Source organism: Pelobates fuscus, chromosome 4, assembly GCF_036172605.1.
Source record: "Pelobates fuscus isolate aPelFus1 chromosome 4, aPelFus1.pri, whole genome shotgun sequence".
Classification (NCBI taxonomy): domain Eukaryota; kingdom Metazoa; phylum Chordata; class Amphibia; order Anura; family Pelobatidae; genus Pelobates; species Pelobates fuscus.
This window is the reverse complement of record NC_086320.1, coordinates 224,890,341-224,913,087: the sequence shown is the minus strand read 5'-3', so window position 1 is coordinate 224,913,087 and position 22,747 is coordinate 224,890,341. Positions and strand designations below refer to the sequence as shown.

The 22,747-nt window shown below is 43.5% G+C and overlaps 1 protein-coding gene across 3 annotated transcripts in view; it reads right to left on the bottom strand.

Moving 5' to 3' along the window:
* Positions 1 to 22,747, bottom strand: part of LOC134607980 (uncharacterized) — a 109,446-nt gene that overhangs the window by 3,100 nt on the left and 83,599 nt on the right. For all 3 annotated transcript variants that reach the window (XM_063450596.1, XM_063450597.1, XM_063450598.1), the window contains 4 exons: positions 18,824 to 18,877; positions 11,579 to 11,686; positions 10,812 to 10,881; positions 7,633 to 7,932 (listed from right to left, as the gene is read on the bottom strand). In XM_063450596.1, the coding sequence (XP_063306666.1) occupies positions 7,633 to 7,932; positions 10,812 to 10,881; positions 11,579 to 11,686; positions 18,824 to 18,877 (532 nt within the window). The remainder of the gene's footprint in view (positions 1 to 7,632; positions 7,933 to 10,811; positions 10,882 to 11,578; positions 11,687 to 18,823; positions 18,878 to 22,747) is intronic.

Here is a 22,747-nt window from a genome sequence, read left to right as displayed (position 1 = left end):
CACACATATTTCACTAATGTTTGTAATTATGTATTTTTATATTCTAGTGTGTATAGACCATTATTCATGTCTTGATCCTGAGGAAAGTCCCTATGAGGGACTGAAACGTTGATCATTTTAATATGAAATACCGTATTTTTCGCTCCATAAGACGCACTGTTTTCCCCCTCAAAAGTGAGGGGAAATGTCTGTGCGTCTTATGGAGTGAATGTGAAGCTTTACTTACCTGTCTTGTAGCGTGGGCCGGCCTTACAGCGCCGGCCTTACAGCGCGCACCGCGGTACAGGAACTCAGTGTGCACACGTCCTTTCAGTCCCGCCGGAAACCGGAACCTGAAATTGAAGTTCCAGTACCGCGGTGCGCGCTGTAAGGCCGGCCCACGCTACAAGACAGGTAAGTAATTATGAGACAAGGGGAGGGGAGAGAACACTATGGGAGGGGGGGGGGGGGGGGAGAAGACTGTGGGAAGGGGGGAAAAGACTGTGGGAAGGGGGGAAAAGACTGTGGGAAGGGGGGAAAAGACTATGGGAAGGGGGGAAAAGACTATGGGAGGGGGGGAGACTATGGGAGGGGGGGAGACTATGGGAGGGGGGGAGACTATGGGAGGGGGGGAGACTATGGGAGGGGGGGGAGACTATGGGGGGGAGACTATGGGGGGGAGACTATGGGGGGGAGACTATGGGGGGGAGACTATGGGGGGGAGACTATGGGGGGGAGACTATGGGGGGGAGACTATGGGGGGGAGACTATGGGGGGGAGACTATGGGGGGGAGACTATGGGGGGGAGACTATGGGAGGGGGGGAGACTATGGGAGGGGGGGAAGACTATGGGAGGGGGGAAGACTATGGGAGGGGGGAAGACTATGGGAGGGGGGGGAAGACTATGGAAGGGGGGGAAGACTATGGAAGGGGGGGAAGACTATGGGAGGGGGGGGAAGACTATGGGAGGGGGGGGAAGACTATGGGAGGGGGGGGAAGACTATGGGAGGGGGGGAGAAGACTATGGGAGAGTGGGAGAAGACTATGGGAGAGTGGGAGAAGACTATGGGAGAGTGGGAGAAGACTATGGGAGAGTGGGAGAAGACTATGGGAGAGTGGGAGAAGACTATGGGAGAGTGGGAGAAGACTATGGGAGAGTGGGAGAAGACTATGGGAGAGTGGGAGAAGACTATGGGAGAGTGGGAGAAGACTATGGGAGAGTGGGAGAAGACTATGGGAGAGTGGGAGAAGACTATGGGAGAGTGGGAGAAGACTATGGGAGAGTGGGAGAAGACTATGGGAGAGTGGGAGAAGACTGTGGGAGAGTGGGAGAAGACTGTGGGAGAGTGGGAGAAGACTGTGGGAGAGTGGGAGAAGACTGTGGGAGAGTGGGAGAAGACTGTGGGAGAGTGGGAGAAGACTGTGGGAGAGTGGGAGAAGACTGTGGGAGAGTGGGAGAAGACTGTGGGAGAGTGGGAGAAGACTGTGGGAGAGTGGGAGAAGACTGTGGCACAGGGGAGAAGACTGTGGCACAGGGGAGAAGACTGTGGCACAGGGGAGAAGACTGTGGCACAGGGGAGAAGACTGTGGCACAGGGGAGAAGTCTGTGGGACAGGGGAGAAGTCTGTGGGACAGGGGAGAAGTCTGTGGGACAGGGGAGAAGTCTGTGGGACAGGGGAGAAGTCTGTGGGACAGGGGAGAAGTCTGTGGGACAGGGGAGAAGTCTGTGGGACAGGGGAGAAGTCTGTGGGACAGGGGAGAAGTCTGTGGGACAGGGGAGAAGTCTGTGGGACAGGGGAGAAGTCTGTGGGACAGGGGAGAAGACTGTGGGACAGGGGAGAAGACTGTGGGACAGGGGAGAAGACTGTGGGACAGGGGAGAATACTGTGGGACAGGGGAGAATACTGTGGGGGGGGAGAAGACTATGGGAGAGAGGAGAAGACTGTGGGGGGGGGAAGACTGTGGGAGAGAGGAGAAGACTGTGGGGGGGAAGACTGTGGGAGGGGGAGAAGACTGGGAGGGGGGGAGAAGACTGTGGGAGGGGGGGGAGAAGACTGTGGGGGGGGGAAGAAGACTGTGGGAGGGGGGAGAAGACTATGGGAGGGGGGGAGAAGACTATGGGAGGGGGGGAGAAGACTATGGGAGGGGGGGAGAAGACTATGGGAGGGGGGGAGAAGACTATGGGAGGGGGGGAGAAGACTATGGGAGGGGGGAGAAGACTATGGGAGGGGGGGAGAAGACTATGGGAGGGGGAGAAGACTATGGGAGGGGGGGAAGAAGACTATGGGAGGGGGGGAAGAAGACTATGGGGGGGAAGAAGACTATGGGAGGGGGGGAAGAAGACTATGGGAGAGAGGAGAAGACTATGGGAGAGAGGAGAAGACTATGGGAGAGAGGAGAAGACTATGGGAGGGGGGGGAGAAGACTATGGGAGGGGGGAAGAAGACTATGGGAGGGGGGGGAAGAAGACTATGGGAGGGGGGGAGAAGACTATGGGAGAGAGGAGAAGACTATGGGAGAGAGGAGAAGACTATGGGAGAGAGGAGAAGACTATGGGAGAGAGGAGAAGACTATGGGAGAGAGGAGAAAACTATGGGGAGATGGAGAAGACTATGGGGGTGAGAAAATTATGGGGGGAAAGACTATGGGAGAGAGGAGAAGACGACTATGGGAGGGGAGAGAAAACATGGGGGGGGAGAAGACTATGGGAGAGAGGAGAAAACTATGGGGGGGGAGAAGATTATGGGGGGAGAAGACTATGGGGGTGAGAGGACTATGGGGGGGAGAAGACTATGGGGGGGAGAAGACTATGGGAGGGGGGAGGAGACAATGGGAGGGGGGAGGAGACAATGGGAGGGGGGAGGAGACAATGGGAGGGGGGAGGAGACAATGGGAGGGGGGAGGAGACAATGGGAGGGGGGAGGAGACAATGGGAGGGGGGGAGAAGACTATGGGAGGGGGGGAGAAGACTATGGGAGGGGGGGAGAAGACTATGGGAGGGGGGGAGAAGACTATGGGAGAGAGGAGAAGACTATGGGAGAGAGGAGAAGACTATGGGAGAGAGGAGAAGACTATGGGAGAGAGGAGAAGACTATGGGAGGGGGCGGGAGAAGACTATGGGAGGGGGCGGGAGAAGACTATGGGAGGGGGCGGGAGAAGACTATGGGAGGGGGCGGGAGAAGACTATGGGAGGGGGCGGGAGAAGACTATGGGAGGGGGCGGGAGAAGACTATGGGAGGGGGCGGGAGAAGACTATGGGAGAGAGGAGAAGACTATGGGAGGGGGAGAACACTATGGGACAGGGGAGAAAAAAAAATATTCTGAACAAACTGTCCCATAGTAAGAAACACTATGGGACAGTTTGTTCAGAATATTTTTTTTTCTGGGTTTCTTCCTCTAAAAACTAGGTGAGTGAGTGCGCCCACATTTGTTGCATATATACATATATATATATATATATATATATATATATATATAGAAAGTCTGTGTCTTGGCACTCACCCTTTCCAAAATAAACAATAAGTAGATATGAATGCCTAGGTGCTATCCCACGTTATGTTATATGAATGAATGAATGAAAAGAGATGCACTCACAGGTCTTGATAGATAAAAAAGTCGGTATTTTTATTCTCCCAACAGGATACACATTGTCCGATCGACGTTTCGACCCCTTAGGGTCTTCCTCAGGATCAATGTACCCCCACAAATAAGACAAATATATACAAAACATAAACAATGTACTCACCAATCGTGATACAGTTCCCCCACCTCCATCGTGTGTACCCGGAAGTGTCCTCGCGATCACGTGACCTGACGTGAAACGTGCGTACTGACGTATTAATTTGTTGCTAAGCAACCAGTGTAACAGTGAGTGAAACAGCGAGAACGCTGCTTGTAGGGTATGAAAATAAAGATCTGCATGTGTATATGTTATGTATGTGATAAAGGATCCGAATGGCACTCCCAAAGCTATGCAAAGCTATGTAAAATCATCCATAGAGTGATCAGTGTATCTAGAATATACATGTGAACGAAAAAGTAAGTTAGTGAAAATTACCCAGTGAATAAGTAAAACAGTGAAACTACTGATGATCTCTATATATGTGAAAAAGTGATGTGAGTATATTATACATTATAAACAGTGAAAATATATATATTATTTTTAAACATACACCTACAATATTTCTAAAAAAATATTTACTGGAAGACAAGAATGGTTCCGGCATGAGCAAGGAAAAAAGGCATATCTATATAGCAAAAAAATTTTTTTTATGACTTTAAGTATAGGCCAATAGCCAAAATCCATTCCACTTAAGTCAGAGGCACAGGTAGTCAATTGATCACTCCTACCATCGACATCAGTCGATGTCGATGGTAGGAGTGATCAATTGACTACCTGTGCCTCTGACTTAAGTGGAATGGATTTTGGCTATTGGCCTATACTTAAAGTCATAAAAAAAATGTTTTTGCTATATAGATATGCCTTTTTTCCTTGCTCATGCCGGAACCATTCTTGTCTTCCAGTAAATATTTTTTTAGAAATATTGTAGGTGTATGTTTAAAAATAATATATATATTTTCACTGTTTATAATGTATAATATACTCACATCACTTTTTCACATATATAGAGGAGATCAGTAGTTTCACTGTTTTACTTATTCACTGGGTAATTTTCACTAACTTACTTTTTCGTTCACATGTATATTCTAGATACACTGATCACTCTATGGATGATTTTACATAGCTTTGCATAGCTTTGGGAGTGCCATTCGGATCCTTTATCACATACATAACATATACACATGCAGATCTTTATTTTCATACCCTACAAGCAGCGTTCTCGCTGTTTCACTCACTGTTACACTGGTTGCTTAGCAACAAATTAATACGTCAGTACGCACGTTTCACGTCAGGTCACGTGATCGCGAGGACACTTCCGGGTACACACGATGGAGGTGGGGGAACTGTATCACGATTGGTGAGTACATTGTTTATGTTTTGTATATATTTGTCTTATTTGTGGGGGTACATTGATCCTGAGGAAGACCCTAAGGGGTCGAAACGTCGATCGGACAATGTGTATCCTGTTGGGAGAATAAAAATACCGACTTTTTTATCTATCAAGACCTGTGAGTGCATCTCTTTTCATTCATTCATTTATATATATATATATATATATATATATATATATATATAATAGTATATCATCTGATTGCAAATATTGAAATGATAATCAGCAAGAATTTGTATTTATGTTAATAAATCATAATTTAAATTGACTAGTAAATTTTATCCATCCTGTAACTTAGCTTAGTTGTCCGTGTATGGGATGGAAACTGTTTATTGTTGTAAATGGATTTAACACCGAACATCTTTTGGATTTATATCTAGTTTTACTTTCTCCTACACACTAAGAAGTAATAGGGTGTCCTCCTAGGTGTTAAAATGCATCTTCAGTAAAATATTTCACTTATAACTGACTACACCCGTTAGTAACATACATAAACCTGACAGAGTCCAATTTTTGTAAGTAACTTTTTCTTTAATAAGAGACCTAAGAGGATATCTTGTTCACTATAAATATATAAAGTGGACTATAATAAACAAAGCTTTTCAGCCCTCTCTGAGTAAACTTTTGAAGTTATAAATCTAGGACTATGAAGAACCAAATCTGTGTTTTTAACAACTGAAATTGTCTGTAGATCCATATTTTCCTAACTGAATCTGTAAATGGTCACACTAGTCTGAAACGGTCACAGTTTTTATGCATTATATACAGGGCCGGTGCTAGGATTTTTAGCTACATAGGCGAAGAAACATTTTGGCGCCCCCCATCCCCCTTAAAAAAAATAAAAAAAAAATAAATAAATGCATCTTCACCTTGTGAAGATGTCTAAATATACATAGGGATTAAGGAGAGAGCGCAGGTAACTTTCTTTTCTTTGGTTTTTACTATATATTGGGGCTGATGTGTACTGTAGTCATTGCTGCCAGCCCAGTAGTGATGGGAGTGAGCGCAGGACTTATCTTTTTGTATTTCATCTTCACCTTGTGTCTTGTTGTAACCCCCACTTTTGAATTTCTTAACTCTTTTGTGCTCTAGTGTATTTTATTCCCCCTTTAGTGTGTCTTACAACCCCTTTTTTAGGTCTCTTACTCCCAGCCCCTTTCTGTGTCTCATTCTTACTCCCAGCCCCTTTCTGTGTCTCATTCTTACCCCGGCCCTTTTCTGTGTCTCATTCTTACCCCGGCCCCTTTCTGTGTCTCATTCTTACCCCGGCCCCTTTCTGTGTCTCATTCTTACCCCAGCCCCTTTCTGTGTCTCATTCTTACCCCAGCCCCTTTCTGTGTCTCATTCTTACCCCAGCCCCTTTCTGTGTCTTATTCTTACCCCAGCCCCTTTCTGTGTCTTATTCTTACCCCAGCACCTTTCTATGTTTCGTTCTCCGCCACAGTCCCTCTGTGTGGCTCTTTTTCCGCAGTCCGTTTTTTGTGTTTCCCTCCCCTCCAGATCCCTTTGTATGTCCTTCCTTCCTTCCAAGCCACAGGCATCCAATCAAAGTCATACAGGTACACTGTCATACAAACACAGAAATAATCATACAGAGACATACAGACACAGAGACATGCAGGCATACAAAGACATACATACATACACACACACACACACCGTCCCAATTACATACTTACATCTGTTCAACCTTGTCCCTGGGTTGCATGCTGTCCGGCTCTATGAAGTTCCCTGCTGCAGCCCAGCCCCATCACTGTGTGGTACACAGGGAGCAGGGATATGATGACATTCATATCCCTGCCCCTGCCACACAGCTTTCAGCAGAGACCAGGGTAGGAGGCTGGGCTGGGCTCCGCGGGCGGTAACATCTGCGCTTGGCCACGCTACAAGAAGTAACTGGCCAGAGGGGAACACTGTGCGCTTCCTTCCTGCCAGTCAGCCTGACATTGCGCCTCCCAGGGCTGGTGCGCGCTAAGGTAGCGCCGGCCCTGATTATATAGACTTTTTTCCTATTTTGCCACTGCTGATACACAGGGTCTGAACTTATCCCATAAACTCCTGTACAGTAGAGGTCTATAGCCTATGCAGTGCACTCCACTCAAAAGTTCATTCTCAACGCAGTTTACAGATTTGTGGACCATGCTCTGCATATGATTCTCCTTCATTATTTTTAAATGCTATGCATATCCATGCATATTTTGCAGTAAAATGTACTTGTTACATTGAGTATATTGTACATTGAGTATATGAATATGTTTGTAAAGATTATTAAACCACACTGGAGAGAGGAATACAACAACACCCCCCCCCCCCCCCCCCCAAAAAAAAACACGCTACCAGTTTCACAAGCCTCTAAGCCAAGAATCCCAAATTCTGTTTCTCAAAGGTATGCATAAATATAAACCAATACTAGCAGATCAAGCTAAAGTTTTTATCCATAAAATTATGTATCTCTAACCATATGAAGCACATGAAGTTTCTGCCAGGTACCAGTTTTACTTATCCTTTCAGCCTTTTACAAAAAAAAATTGGTTTAATAAAAGGAACTGAGGGCCGTGTACACGCAGCTTATATCTGGTAAGATGTGAGCATATGAAACACAGAAAATAGACAGAAAAGGAAAACCACCAATAGTTTATACCTTCAAGATCAGGATTGGAAGTACAATTTTCCTCAAGTGTATCAATCACTTCCAAGGTTTCTGTATTATCATTTTCACTGAGGACAATCTCGCTTAGCTCTTCTTTGATGTTACGATTTTCTCCTACATTGGCTGATTTTATAGTTATCTGTAGTGAAGAACGACTGGTTGACCGAACATGCTCTGATGAAGGTAATCTTGATGAAGAGTGAGAATAAGTCTTTCTCCTCCTATGTTTATCCTTATGTTTGTGTGATGAGGTATGAAGTGGCTGTATTGAAATGGAGACAGACCTGGAGCCTAAAACATAAAAATATACTTTAAGGGAAGATTAGGAATAATGAGAGAGATAGACAGACAGACAGACAAAAAGACATTCACAGGTTTATTTTATATGCACAGATTTACAATGTTTTATTTATAAATGTGTGGTTCTTTTAAGATTATCTACATTATCTTTTATTTTAAAAAGTTTTTGTTTATAGTAACATGAACAAAATGTCATATTTGTGTCTATAACTTATAGACCTAAATGTAAAAAGTTGTATTTAAAGGTCTGCACTACTTTCAACATGTCAGTTATTTTAGCACAGGGTTGTCAAACGTGGCCCACTCACGGTCTATTTAGGCAGTGGGCCTGATTCATAACCACAGATCTGCTGGGGAGATCACACCACTGGCCGCTTATTACTAAAGCTTTCTGTCCATGTGTAGTCCTAAAGCCTTTGTCGCTGGCATCAATCTAGTATCGTGAAGCAGAAATGGGGATTTGATATTATGTTAATATACCTGGCCCCTCCACTCACAGGCCTAAAGCCAGGCATGCAGGGTTTGAAGACTGCACAAACAGCTCAACAGTACCTCGCTCTCTCTGTGCCTAGGATCAAGTGCAATGCAGCAAAAAAACGCATTAGGCTGGTTATGTGGGAATTGTAATCAATCTTTGCACTTTATTAAAGATATGGGCTATGATGTGTACAATTATTTTGTGCTTTTGAATAATAGTTATGTTTTAAACTTTATACTTGGAGCAGCCTATATTTATACATCAGGTTTTATTGTTATTAGATGATTCCACCCTTCGTTTTGCTGTACAGACACTCAACCAATCTACCGGTAGCAGTTTAAAAATTTATTGTGGGGGAAACGAGTGAGAATAGGAAAATATAATGAGGAGTGCTGGGGCGACATAATAAGGGTGCAGAAGATAGAAAATGGATCAAGGGAATTGGGAATACTGAGATAATTGGCATACACAAAGGTAAACGGATACACACATATATACTAAGATTACATTTACAGGAACACACACATACATACTGATATTGCACACAGACGTATAGAGGAATACCAGCAAACAAAGGTGCTGACAAAGAATGAGCATGCACACAGTAACAACAAACACTGACTGAAATGCATGCTCACATGAACACTTATAAACACACATATTGGTATTGCACAAATACAAAAACTCCATATGCATATATCTATAGACTGTAAGCGGGTTTGAGCAGGGTCCTCTTCAACCTATTGTTTCTGTAGGTTTTCTTGTAATTGTCCTATTTATAGTTAAATCCCCCTCTAATAATATTGTAAAGCGTTACAGAATCTGTTGGCACTACATAAATGGCGATAATAATAATAATATCAGGACATTTACAAGTGTTCTGAAAAGTGAAAGATTAAATTCCATCATTATTTTGATTGTATTAATTAAAGTGGTCTAAAACATGTTTTCTTCAAAGTAAATTCTACCAGTTTTAACCAAAGTATCCAATAGAATACACGGCTATATTTATTAGAGTGGTGGAAACAGAACACTTCTGTCTGAAAAGTAGCAGAAAGATTGGTATAGCTGTTGCAATGTTGAAATGGTGTATATTAGAATATGATGGTTAGGGGACAATAGCAAGAGATGAAAAATAAACAGATAATTTAATAAATCATGCACAATATTTGCAGAATGTTAGACATAAAAGAGTGAGCAACTGATAAATGCTGATTGCAAAGTTATACTGCATTCTTGGGAAAAATACATTTAAATTAACCCTTTACCTGCCATTTGAGCACGGCTTGCAGTACTATACTTTTTTTTCTACCCTCAGGGATTAAATTAGATTTATTTTTAACCCTTAGGGGTCACATTTATTTTACTAACTTTAAATTAGATGATTTCATTAATTTAGCTTAATAAAACTGTTTTGGTATATGGGTCATACCTCTGCAGTCTCACTGCTTACAGCCCTAGCTACACTTCTCATGGAAGAGACAGGAAAAAGTCCTCCTGGGTAAGCATCAACAGCACTCCACGCTGGAGTAAAATTGAATGCCTCCTGGGTCATTCTTCCACAAAACTTTGGCATAGAAAACAGAGCATCAATGAATATGCCTTGCGGACATACTAGTCAGTAGTAAATCCACACCATCTACAACATGGGACAAGCAAAAACGGATATCTTTAGGATTAATTTTAAGGGTGGAATATAATATTTTTATTTTAGTCATTATAAATTGCCTGGTCATTAGAAGATGAATACTCATATGTACTGCCACCATAAAACAGAATAAAGGAAAATGTAAGATTTGTAGTACATTATAGGGAAACGGTCATGCACTTTCGCACATTTCAATCTCCATAGTAATTTCCATCTATACATTGTGCTAGCAATGTGAAATAGGTACAGATGTATAGATAGCCATGAAAAATGTGCTTAATTGTGCTTCTCCCCTACATGACAGACTATCGGCATAATCTGCAAAGCCTATATCATGTGGTGAGTCCCCCTGCAGCAGTTGTCGTATCCTCCTCCATCCTCCTTTTTGGTAAAGTTAATTATTTTTTATTTAGAGACTTTTTCATACAAGAGTACAGGTTTACTTTAAGTATACCATGTAAAATAAAAAAGGAAAAACTTGCAGTAAAAAAACAAAACAAAAAAAAAAACAACCGTATCTCTTGACCGTTATTTGCTTTCTTTTCCCATTGGTCTTTTACTCTTTGAAGTGAGACATAAAAAAAAATTCACTTATGTAAAATATATTTTTGATGATGTCTGTCTCCTGCTAGACTCTACCAAAAGTCATCCCTAATTCAAGGTAGAAAATAATTTACACTGTAATAATAATAATAATGGGCAGTGTAGCTCAGTCACATAAGATGTTTTTTTTATTTGACATACCTGAATATGTTCTGGGACTCTTGAGATCTTCCTCATCAACACTAGACTCTGGCTCAGCTCCAAAGCACTCCTTAAAAACAAAATAACACTGCATTGCTGAAAATCACACAGAGTTGAGTGAAGAGGGATGGATTTGCAGAAATGTATAACACAGTAAATCCCAAATTATTTCCCATTAACATGCACTTCATTTATATATATCTTCACTATATTTACACGTCCTGGCTTGGGCTTATATGATCTTTTGCCAGCACCAGGACAAATCCTGCTCTGTACCAGTGCTTTCCATTAATTCAATCCCTCTCCTGATGAACATTTTACTAATTGGAAACAGATTATTTTAAATTACAACCGATATTGCCTGGTGGCGTAACCAATACTCTTCTTGAGCATGCCAGGGCATGTATGTCAAAGAGAATAATGTATGGATAAAATCACCCACCATGCAGTTTTTTTTAACGAAGATGCCAAAATTAAGGACATGATACTTTCAATCCGTAAACTGATTTTGATAGAATCCTTTACTAGACCAGTTTGTTACAGTTTATAAAAAAATAAGCATATATATAGCCCAAATAACCCATTTTCACATGCGTCATTTTTACTCCTAGCAGAAAATTATATATATATATATATATATATATATATATATATATATATTTGCAGTAACATTTCAATCCTGGCATTTTTATACACATGCTTATTAACACACCCAAGAAAAAAAAGGAAATTCATACATTCACAATTAGGTGTTTGAAAATGTTTACCTTATCTTCAAGGTCCTTTCCCTGAAACTTCCTCAAAGCCTTTGAAAACAACAGTGTGACTGTTTTGATAAAAGTCACATCAGATTTATCTGCCACTTCAAAGTTACGCTAAAATAAAACATTGGAGAAATTAAATTTATATATAAAATAACAAAAACAACAAACAAAATCAATCAGAGTTATTCTCTAAAACTGTTGTCTTAATTCTGTCATTTTCACCAGATTTTTCCATTCAACCAAATGTCGACCACATTGTCAATTTTCATATTTAGGAAAGCCAAATGCGGTCAGGATTCTCTTGGTCTGATTAACTCTGTAACATTGGTTCGATTCTTTCGGAAAGTAACAAATGCCCCTAGATCTATAGCACAGGAATCAGAGATTAATCAACAACCTCATGGTGGCCAAAAATGAACCCCCATATAACTCTTATGAAGGCAATCTACCCCCATATTACTGATCGCCATATTACTATAATAGAGGTAACGTACCTCCATATGCCCCCAACTGCCAGAAGGTAGGGCATATCTGCTAAACAAAACTAGCAACTGGGAAAAGGCATCATCCCATGGGAAATAACAGGGAAAACATAGTGCGCACATGCACCAAACCATGGGAATTGGGGATACTTTAAATTTTAAGAGGGGAACCTAGCTTCCTTTCCCCTGGCCACCAGGGGAAATGAACCTAATTAGGGTTGCCACCTTTTTTGAGGAAAAATACCAGCCATGCAAATTTGCATAATTAATTATGTATACCTGATGTGACTGGACACGACATTACGGATGTTGCATAACATTTGGAAGAGGAAAGTTCCCTAAATTGCTAAAATATTATTTACAGTGTGTACTATGACTGACTGTGTGTGTAGCATTGTTTATGTGTAGCAGTAAGTGTAAGTGTGTATACTGTGTTAGAGTGTGGGTGTAGTTTTGTGTGTATACCATATCCTGTTGTGTATGCTGTGTGCGTTTGTGGCAGTGTATGTATACAGTGTCTGGTTGTGGGTGTAAGGAGTTTTGTCTACACAGGCTAAGATGCATTCCCCCCCCCCCCCCCCAAAAAAAAAATGCATCTTTACCCATGTGTCTTTACCCTTGCAACCCCCTCTTTAAACCTCTTACCTTCTGTAGCCAATTTCGCATTTCTTATCCCATCTTTTGAATGTCTTACCCCCTTGTGTGTTTCCTACAACCCCCCTTGTGTGTTTCCTACAGCCCCCCTTGTGTGTTTCCTACAGCCCCCCTTGTGTGTTTCCTACAACCCCCCTTGTGCGTTTCCTACAACCCCCTTGTGCGTTTCCTACAACCCCCCTTGTGCGTTTCCTACAACCCCCCTTGTGCGTTTCCTACAATCCCCCTTGTGTGTTTCCTACAATCCCCCTTGTGTGTTTCCTACAATCCCCCTTGTGTGTTTCCTACAATCCCCCTTGTGTGTTTCCTACAATCCCCCTTGTGTGTCTTTTACTTCCCCAGACCCTTTTTTCTCTTACTTTCCCACCAGCCCCTTTGTCTTTCTCTTACTCTCCACAGACCCTTTGGGTGTCTCTTTCCCCCTCAGCCATACAGACCTAGATATGTACAGGCAAACAACCCCCACCCCCCACAATGGGGCAATTACAGATTTTTTCCTCATTTGTTTTATTTTTAATTTATTAACTTATTCAATTTGCTATGTCAATTAGCCCTGTATATCTGGTCACTTTTTAGTTTATAGTTTATCTATGGAGTTGCCTCTACTATTATGGTCCATTTGCCTACAAGGTTATGTTTATTTGATTTTTAATGTTATATATTTTTTAGTTTATTATTATCTATAGTTTATTATTGAGGAATATCCTCCTAATGTTTATTATTTACTGTTTTGAACTGAATTCGCTATACAGCATATGATTACAATCAACAGTTCTATTAGTAATGCATTGCATGATTTCAATTAATCTATTAAGTAATGGGTGTATAAAGCTGATCATTGTTGTGATGAACACCAGTCTTAAGAAAGTCTGATCTGCAGGCGAAACGCATAGACCGTGTTCATTTTTTCACCACTTCATTGCCTTACTGCGATCTCAGCACGACCCCAGCACAACCTCTACCTCCTGGTTTACGGTTCCTGGTACCGGACATTCCTCAACGCGGTTACCTGAAGACTGATTCAAGCGGAGCCAAGCAGCGCACAGGAGCGGTCGCCATTTCTTACAGCTCCTGTGTGCACCATTCATCAGGGCTAAATATCGCCGGAATCCCACTAGCCACGACATACCTGACACCAGAGCTGCATTCAGGGCACCGACCGGGAACGGCCGATGCCTTTCTTTTAGACTCCGGGCAAGAAATACCGCAACCGGGGCAGGACGCCCGCGACCGCAGTGGAACACTTTCTCTGGGGGGACCCGGACCTGATAGACCCACTGCCACCCTGCCAGACGAGCAGAGAAATTGGGAGAAGATCCCAAAAACCACCAGCGACCGCTGCTAAAATGCAGTGTGGCATAGGCCAGATGTGGACGGCCTCAACGCCATCACAAGATTCACGGGAGCCCTCTCCCACGAGAGACCCGACAGCTCAACAGTCTGACAGTGAGTACTTACCCCAGAGCTCACACTGGGCCACCCACGACACAGCCAGCACATCAGGACTTATGACCCCTGCCACAAAACAGGACATCCAGGAGATGCTTATAAGCCTCCAGTCTAACCTCAAGAAAACGTGGGAAGCTGATCTGGCAACATTATCCACTGAGGTGCAAGCTGTCACTGTACGCACAAAAGCCACAGAAACGGAGGTACTAACCCTGAAACAGGAATTCCAGACACTAAGCGACAAAGTGCTCCAGCTACAAAAGGCCCAACTTGACACCAACAGACAAGTGAGCACTCTAGATGACAGAGGCAGAAGAAAAAATATAAAGATAAGGGGAGTCCCAGAAACCATCCATCTGGAGGAACTACCACACTACGTGAGACGGCTGGTGGCATCCCTTCTGCCTGCTACAAGCTAAGTACTTTACGTTTGACGGGGTATATAGAATAGCCAAATCCCCCAGGGCCCCAGCCGCAGTACCAAGAGACATAATCCTCAGATGCCAAACAGTGGCCGACAAACTAGGATTAACAGCAGCGCTAAAGGGGAAAACTCCGTACAACTTTGAAAACGGCCATATATCCTTTTTTCAGGATTTAAGCTGAGCCACCCTGTTGTGGCGGAAGAGCATGCAACCTCTCACAAGGACACTGCAGGCGGAAAACCTAACATACAGATGGGCAACCCCAAACACCCTGTGGGTCACGAAGGGCGGACAATCCTATAAAGCCACAGCCCCGATGGATGCACCAGCACTGCTAACAATGCTGGGCCTACCCACAGACGGAACCCGTGCGCTAGGAACACCTCGCTCCCAACCCAAAGCAGCCACACCTGAACCAAGGAGGAACAGGGACCCCACTACCTGAAGGGACATTAACGACCGTATGTCCCCCCAAGGGGAACGAAAGATGGGAGAAAAGAGAGAGAGGAACATACAGCTATTGCTGGGACTAATGGGCCTTACAAGGCCGCCTTTTATTATTGTTGATACGCATGATTTCACTACCTTTTCCTTTCCATTTTAGGTTATTTCTTATATGTCTTTTCTTTTCTCATTTAAGTATTAATCTGTCACACGTACAGTGAAATATCACATCTACTGGTACGACCTACTCACACAAACGCACAAGAGAGGCGACATAACCTTAAACGCCCTAAAATTCCGACGTACAGGTCGGGCATAGAATGCGCCCTCTGACTCCACACTCATCACCGCATCCCCCCCACCTAACGCCCCAGTGTAAAGGGGTAGAAACCAAAGGGGCACAAACAGGATACCACATGACCTCTAGACGCCCGTAACACTCGACATAACCCACGTGGCAACTGACAACCCCACACTACCTTAGCCAACGACATACGACTCATTACTTGCTCCCCGGACAGACAGCTTACACAGCTGTAACAGAAGACAACGTAATGGAGCAGCTCCTCCATGACATAACCCGAACAAATACAACGAACGACCACAGAAAAGTTCCACCCCGAGCTCACAATAGATCTACACTGACATGGAGGTAAAATACGAACACATAGGTCACCCCGTTATAACCACACAGACCACCACCTCAACAAAATGTGCAAATATACTGAATGCCATACCAGATGTTTAACTGTTATTCTTTGACCACATGGAAGTGGCACCTACGATGGTTATGTTATGTGTCACGCAACATGCACCAAAAATAAAGAATTAAAAAAAAAAAAAAAAAAAAAAGACTGATTCAACAGGGTCATTGGCGTGCTCCCTAAGCCCAGTGTGCAGTGTGGCAAATAGGGTAAGTTACTATTGGAAGTCCCTGTGTAACACCCTCAGCACCTACCTGCACCCCCTTTTTGAGCTCCTTGTCCGGTCTTCCTTTTATTTTATTAACTTTTGTTTGTTTTAATGTTTTTATTTTCTGGTACCAGCGGAGGGGCTATCAGCTTCAGCGGAGGGGCCCCTCACTGGAGCTGGATTTATGACTTTTGGGGGGAAACACTTATTTTTACAAGGTGCTTGTGTGAATTATTACATTTGTATAACCGGTTTGACATGTTTATTTTTGCATTATGTGGAAAGGCTAATTAGTGATACTCTAGCCTGCAAAATTGTATCCGGCAGCTGTCAGGGATTTTATTTTTTGCTGGTTTACACTTAGCCACTTTGTATTCATTGCTTTGTGTGTTTTCTCGTTTAAATTTTTTTTTGTTTCTAATAAATAGGCACTATATGTGTGTTTTTAAGCCAAAAAGAGTGTGTTTTCATTTTTTGTCTGGCTAATTAGAGTTGTGGCTGAGATTCTAGTTAACATGTTATTGCTGAAGTGGTGGACATTATTATACTTATCTAGTTCTTTATTATTGGAGCGCTCACACTATCTTATTGTTAGACATACATGCACAAAGACACAAACATACAGGCACATTGTCATACAATCTACACATACAGGTACACTGTCATACAGACATACAGTCATACAGATACACACACACTCTTATAGAGACACACAGACTGTCATACAGAGACATACAGACATAGGGTTACAAACAATGTCCTACACAGACATACAGCCATAGTGTGACATACAGAAACTGTCCTACAAAAACCATAGTCATACAGTGAGATGCAGACATACAGAGACAGTCGTACACAGACATACAGAGACATACATACACTGACATTAACATTCATACAGAGACATACAGGCACAGACATCGAGATACAGTCATACAGGGTAGGACATACACAGACAAACAGACACTGGCATTAACAGTCATACAGGCACATATATTCAAATCCAGTCATACAGACACTGGCATACACGGTCATACTGACATACAGTCATACAGACACTGACATACAGTCATACAGACACTGACATACAGTCATACAGACACTGACATACAGTCATACAGACACTGACATACAGTCATACAGACACTGACATACAGTCATACACAGACAGGAAGACACAGTCATACACAGACGTCAAGATACAGTCATACAGGCACAGATATTCAGATACAGTCATACAGACACGGACATACACAGTCATACAGTCACAAACATTCAGATACGGTAATACAGACACTGGCATACACAGTCATACAGACACCGTCATACACAGTCATTCATGCAGTCACAATTAAGAAATAAATCTAAATATATAGCTACATTTATTTCTATATCCCCAAGTGTTCCCATCCATGATCTTTACTGAGCAGATCTGCTCTCCCTCTATAAATCCCCCTGCAAAGATACCTGCAGGGCCGGCGCTTCCTATGGGCGACTTAGGCAGTCGCCTAGGGCGCTGCTTTAGAAGGGGCGCCACCAGGAGCGCCAGCCCCTCATGCTACAGCCACCTGAGCGCTCTATAGAGAGCCTCAGGCAGCTGCAGCTCTGTCCGGACCGGTGCGTCTATTAGGGCGCAAAAGAAAAAAAGGATCGACAGGAGGAAAGCGCAAAGCGCTCCTTCCTGTCAGTCCCTCAATGTAGCGTGGCCGAGCTCTGCTCCGGTACGCGGTACAGGAGCATCCGTCTCCTGTACCCGGCCGGACTGACAGGAAGTGAACACTTCCTGTCAGTCCGCCTGGGTACAGGAAACATAAGTTCCTGTACCGCGGACCGGACGGAGCTTGGCCACGCTACACTAAAGGTGGGGGGAAGGGATCAGAGAGAGCGAAGAAAAGAGACAAGAGAGTGGGGGAGAAGAGAGAGACAAGAGAGTGGGGGAGAAGAGAAAGAAAATAAGGGGCGGGGGGAGGGGGGAGAGAAAGACAAGAGAGTTCAGTGCCTAATTTACAAAATCTGGACACTGATGAATACCATCAACAATGTCCAGATTTTGCAGTCAAAATGTCCCGACATGCAGCCTGATGGTTTTATCACATTTGGTTCGGGGCGATTTGGACTTTAGTGAATACCCCTGTGCGAGTTAATGTGAGAATGAACGAACGCAAGCACACGATCCAGTGCACTCACTTATTCACTAAACAGCAATTTCAAGTTGCACAGAATGTAATCGTTTAATTTCAAAACACCCCACCTAGGCAAAATTAATGGGGGTTTAGTTACAATCTATGATCATAGATTGCATTAGCCTGCCAGTAAAATTTGCCAAGAATGGCATACATTGGCGTTGTGGCAGGATTATGCAATGTATGATCATTTACTGTAACTAAACCCCCATTATGCCTAGATTACTAATAAATCTAAATCTGTGAGCTTTAAAGTTGCTGTTCAGTGGATGAGTGAGTGTGCTGGATCTTGTATAATATATATCCTGATCTGATGAAAGTCCTGGTTAGGGACTGAAACGTTGATCTCCCTGGACAACCTTTTAATGCAATAAAGAAATTCATTTGAAGAAGACCATGAGTGCAGACCTATTACCTATCTGAAATTATATTGTAAAGCGAGGCAGAATTTGATGGCGCTATATAAATAACATAATAATAATATATATATACACACATACACTATGTATTATTAATCACAATTTGGCAGCATTATATATCAGTTTTCTTGTAATTGTCCCATTTATAGTTAAACACCCCCCTCATAATATTGTAAAGCGCTACGGAATCTGTTGTCGCTATATAAATGGAGATAATAATAAGTAAGAGATGTCAATTAAAGCATATTATATAAGCGAACATAAATTAAAAAATACATACCAAGAAAGCAAACACTTCTGCTTTGCTGTATGTGACGGCTGAGTGTTTATTACCCTGTGATAAAAAAAAAATTAAAAAAATGATTGCCAAGAAACAAGTAAATGAACAAAAAGACAACTCGCAGAATTGTTAGCTATTCATAATTATCCATAAAGTATTAAAAAGGAACCACCGAGGGCGGAGCTAAACATCTGAAGCGAGCGGTCGCATGGCCGCGGTGCTCTGAGACAAACTACAGCTAAAGCAACTTTGCCAGCACCAAAACCCACGCAAACAGTACCCAGAGACGGCACAGGGAACCGGGAGAGCCGAATGGGGCGGAAAAACAAAAAAGCAAAACCCGATAAGCCCCGACAGGGCATGGACATCGGGGAACTATGGCGGCAGGCGCACGAGGCAGGAGGCGCCAAGATGGAGTCCATGCACGGCGGCTGCTCGGACTTCACGGAGGGGTCGTCGGATGAGGATGGGGGAGACTCCATACTAGCGACGCTGACACATTCCCAATCACAGGGGACAAAACCAACCACAATGACCCCCCCCACCCCAGTGACCATGGAAGCAATTGGTGATCTGATGGCGACTCACCATAAGAAGATAGCCGCCGACGTGGCCCTAATTAGAGGTGACATCAAGGGCATCACAGACAGGCTGGGAAAGGTGGAGGCCTCCTCCGACAGCCACACCAACCAAATCAGGGATCTGAAAGCAGCGATCGAGGACCTGCAGCAAAAAACCCTGCAGCAAGAAATCCAACTGACCGCACAGGAAGACAGACACCGACGAAACAACCTCAAACTTAGAGGGGTCACGGACTCCATACCAGATGCGGAGTTACCCCATTTCATCAGGCGACTCCTCACGGCATTGCTGACACCTAAGGCAGCTAAAACGATCACACTGGAGGACCTATTTCGGCTACCACGACCAGCAAAGGCACCTCAGGCTGCCACTGGGGACCTCATACTAAAATTCCATTCGGCCAAAGACAAGAAGATGGTCCTAGATGCCACAAAAGGACAGCCCTCGTACCTCTTTGAGGGGCTGTCTCTTTCTTTTTATGCGGACCTGTCGGCCGGAACGCTGGCGTGGAGGAGATCCCTGAGCGCATTTACAGCCCTCCTGCGCCTCCATCAAATCCAATACCGCTGGGGCCCAAACCGAGTCCTCAACGTCAGCAGAGGAGACACCAACCACATGATACGCAACCCCCAAGAGGCCGCAGGGGTGATGAGGCTCCTGAACATCCCCACAGATTCTCAGAATCAAGCAACGTATCCCGCAGGCCGTAGCCTACCACTAGACAGACACTCCGTACATGCTACAGAGTTTATCCCCAGGAAGACACCCGCAGGCGCCTACGCTACGACCTCCACGTGAACAGGGCTGCGGACTACCCAAACAACCAAGACCTACCTTGCTGCCGACGGAGATCGACGACCGCTGTCAGGGTAGCCAGACACCACCTACCTGGTGCAACACCAACCAATGGGACGGTCCAAAGGACATGTTTTATCCCACACTATGGGTTCTGAGTACATACTCTAAACGCCTAAGTCGAACTGAACTTTTTTTTTTTTTCCTGTTATTATATATTTATTTGTTATTATATTTTTATTTTTTCGTTATTTTATTTTATTTTAATATCTTTTGCATTGGTTTCAGCTATACCAGCTTATCTTACCTCAGGTCTAGACGCAGGTCTAACCCGCATATACTCCAGGCAGCATTTCCCTGAGCCATACCGCCGTTATTATACAACAACACCAACGATGTATAGCTAGCGGTAGTAGCCCAGATCACCTCTATCTCTTGGCCTTACACGGAACTTGAGCAAGCTAAGACTCTCCTGCCCTGATACCCACCTTGCAGCACGTGTCCTTAATGTGCTGTAACCAACATAACCTCTCATGCATAGACCTGCCCGTTAGAAGCCACACTTAGCATGTCTAGCCTGTAACCAGCTATTTATCACATTTTATTTCCTTAACTTATCATTTACTTTTGGGCCACAGGCAACCATAACTGTAAAAGCCCCACCAGGGTTCGGCACGGCGCAATCTCACTGGAGATACCTACCTTAACTTTACCTAATAAGTCTGCACCTATGCCATGGGACAGCCGTATAGGAAAATCCTTCACAGTCTGTAACACCCCAGCAGGGCGTCGGATAATCCCGGCAAGGAACGGACGAACCTAATACTGCAAGTCATGTGGACGGCAAGGTTCCCTAACGTTTTTACCTTTTCCTGTAGTCTCATTTAAGTTAATTTAGCAAAGTTATAAATCGTAGCATACTGGAGGCAATCAACATGCCGGGCAAGAGTAGCCTTACTGGGACCTCAGGGTAGGCTGGAAACGTGACGGCGCCCTAAGCGCACTCAATTCTCCCAACCCTATTACATTATTAACCCCAGCTATCCGGTTCACCTGTCCTGTGAGCTTCTACCAAACTAGAAACAAGGCCCACAAGCACTTAAAGCCAGTTTAACCCTACCGGTACAAGCTACCCTACCTCTCAAACTAGTGACACAATCTATACAGTTAAACACCCAAGCTCTACAACATGATACCCACAGTCTCATGCACAACCCATAAGTGTGTTTTCTCAATTTATTTCTCATGTTTAGCCTAAGTTATTTAAGCATGTTCTTAGTTTTAAAAGCAAAGTTTAAATTCTTGTACTCTATAGAAACGCATCTCACAAATGCCGATGTACACATTCTATATGCAACACACATGCGAATACATCCTGTCTTATATACAAAAATCGTGCAACTGAATATTGTCATGACTGTGTCTGCATCATTGAGCCTGTGTCTGCTGTCGTGGCACCACAGACCTGTTTGTAATTCTTATTGCACCAAAAATAAAGAATTAAAAAAAAAAAAAAAAAAAGAACCACCACTACCCAAGATTTTTTCATATTATGTTTACTTATCTCCATATTTAATACATATGTATTTGTGCAGTGTGAAAAATAAAATGTTGAAATCTTATCTATTTATCCTGCAACTGGTGGGCTCCATCTTAACTCCCTGTTTGTCACTGTTATAAGCCCGCTCCTTTGCAGTTGAAATTAAACAGTATTGCTCTTTCTCCTTCTCATGTACAATGTTTGCCATAGTTATGCAGCATTGGAGTGTTCACAATTTCAGATAAATCAAGCATGTCAAACACAAAGGCTAACATGGGCCAACTAAACAAGGTTTAAGTCTATGTGGGCGGCAAAAATACTAAAACTTCAGTTTTCATCGAAACATAGGTTTATACAGTATAAAAAAAGTCGCCTAACTGACACTGGATGTCCTCACACTCTTATGGCTTTAAAGTAAACAAAAGAGCAAATTATTTTAAGGAGACGTGCATTTGCATATAACCAATGTTTCAGTCCAACTACCTTGGCATTTTAAGAAAAGTTTGGTAATGGGACTGAAATGGTGAATGTATGCTGTTGCACAGCAATAAAAAAAAAAAAAATTACATTTATCTTGTTTATTTTGAAGTCCTATGAGCGTGTTCTGAACTTTGGCAGAGATCATCAAACGTGATGATCTCAGCCAATCCGGAGGCTATTGTGCATGTGTGTCAAAAAGGTGCGCCCAATCAGCGTCTCCATGCACACCATTCTAATACATTGCCCCCCCTTTAATTGAATACACTGCCCCCCCTCCCTCCACTGTAATACACTGCCCCCTCCACCAATCTAATACACTGCCCCTTAAAGGGACTCTCCAGTGTCAGGAAAACAATCCGTTTTCCTGGCACTGCAGGTCCCCTCTCCCTCCCACCACCCATCCACGGTTGCTGAAGGGGTGAAAATGCCACACATGCGCATTAGAGCTCCCCATAGGAAAGCATTGAAAATGCTTTTCAATGCTTTCCTATGGGGAATTGAGCGACGCTGGAGATCCTGTGCTATGA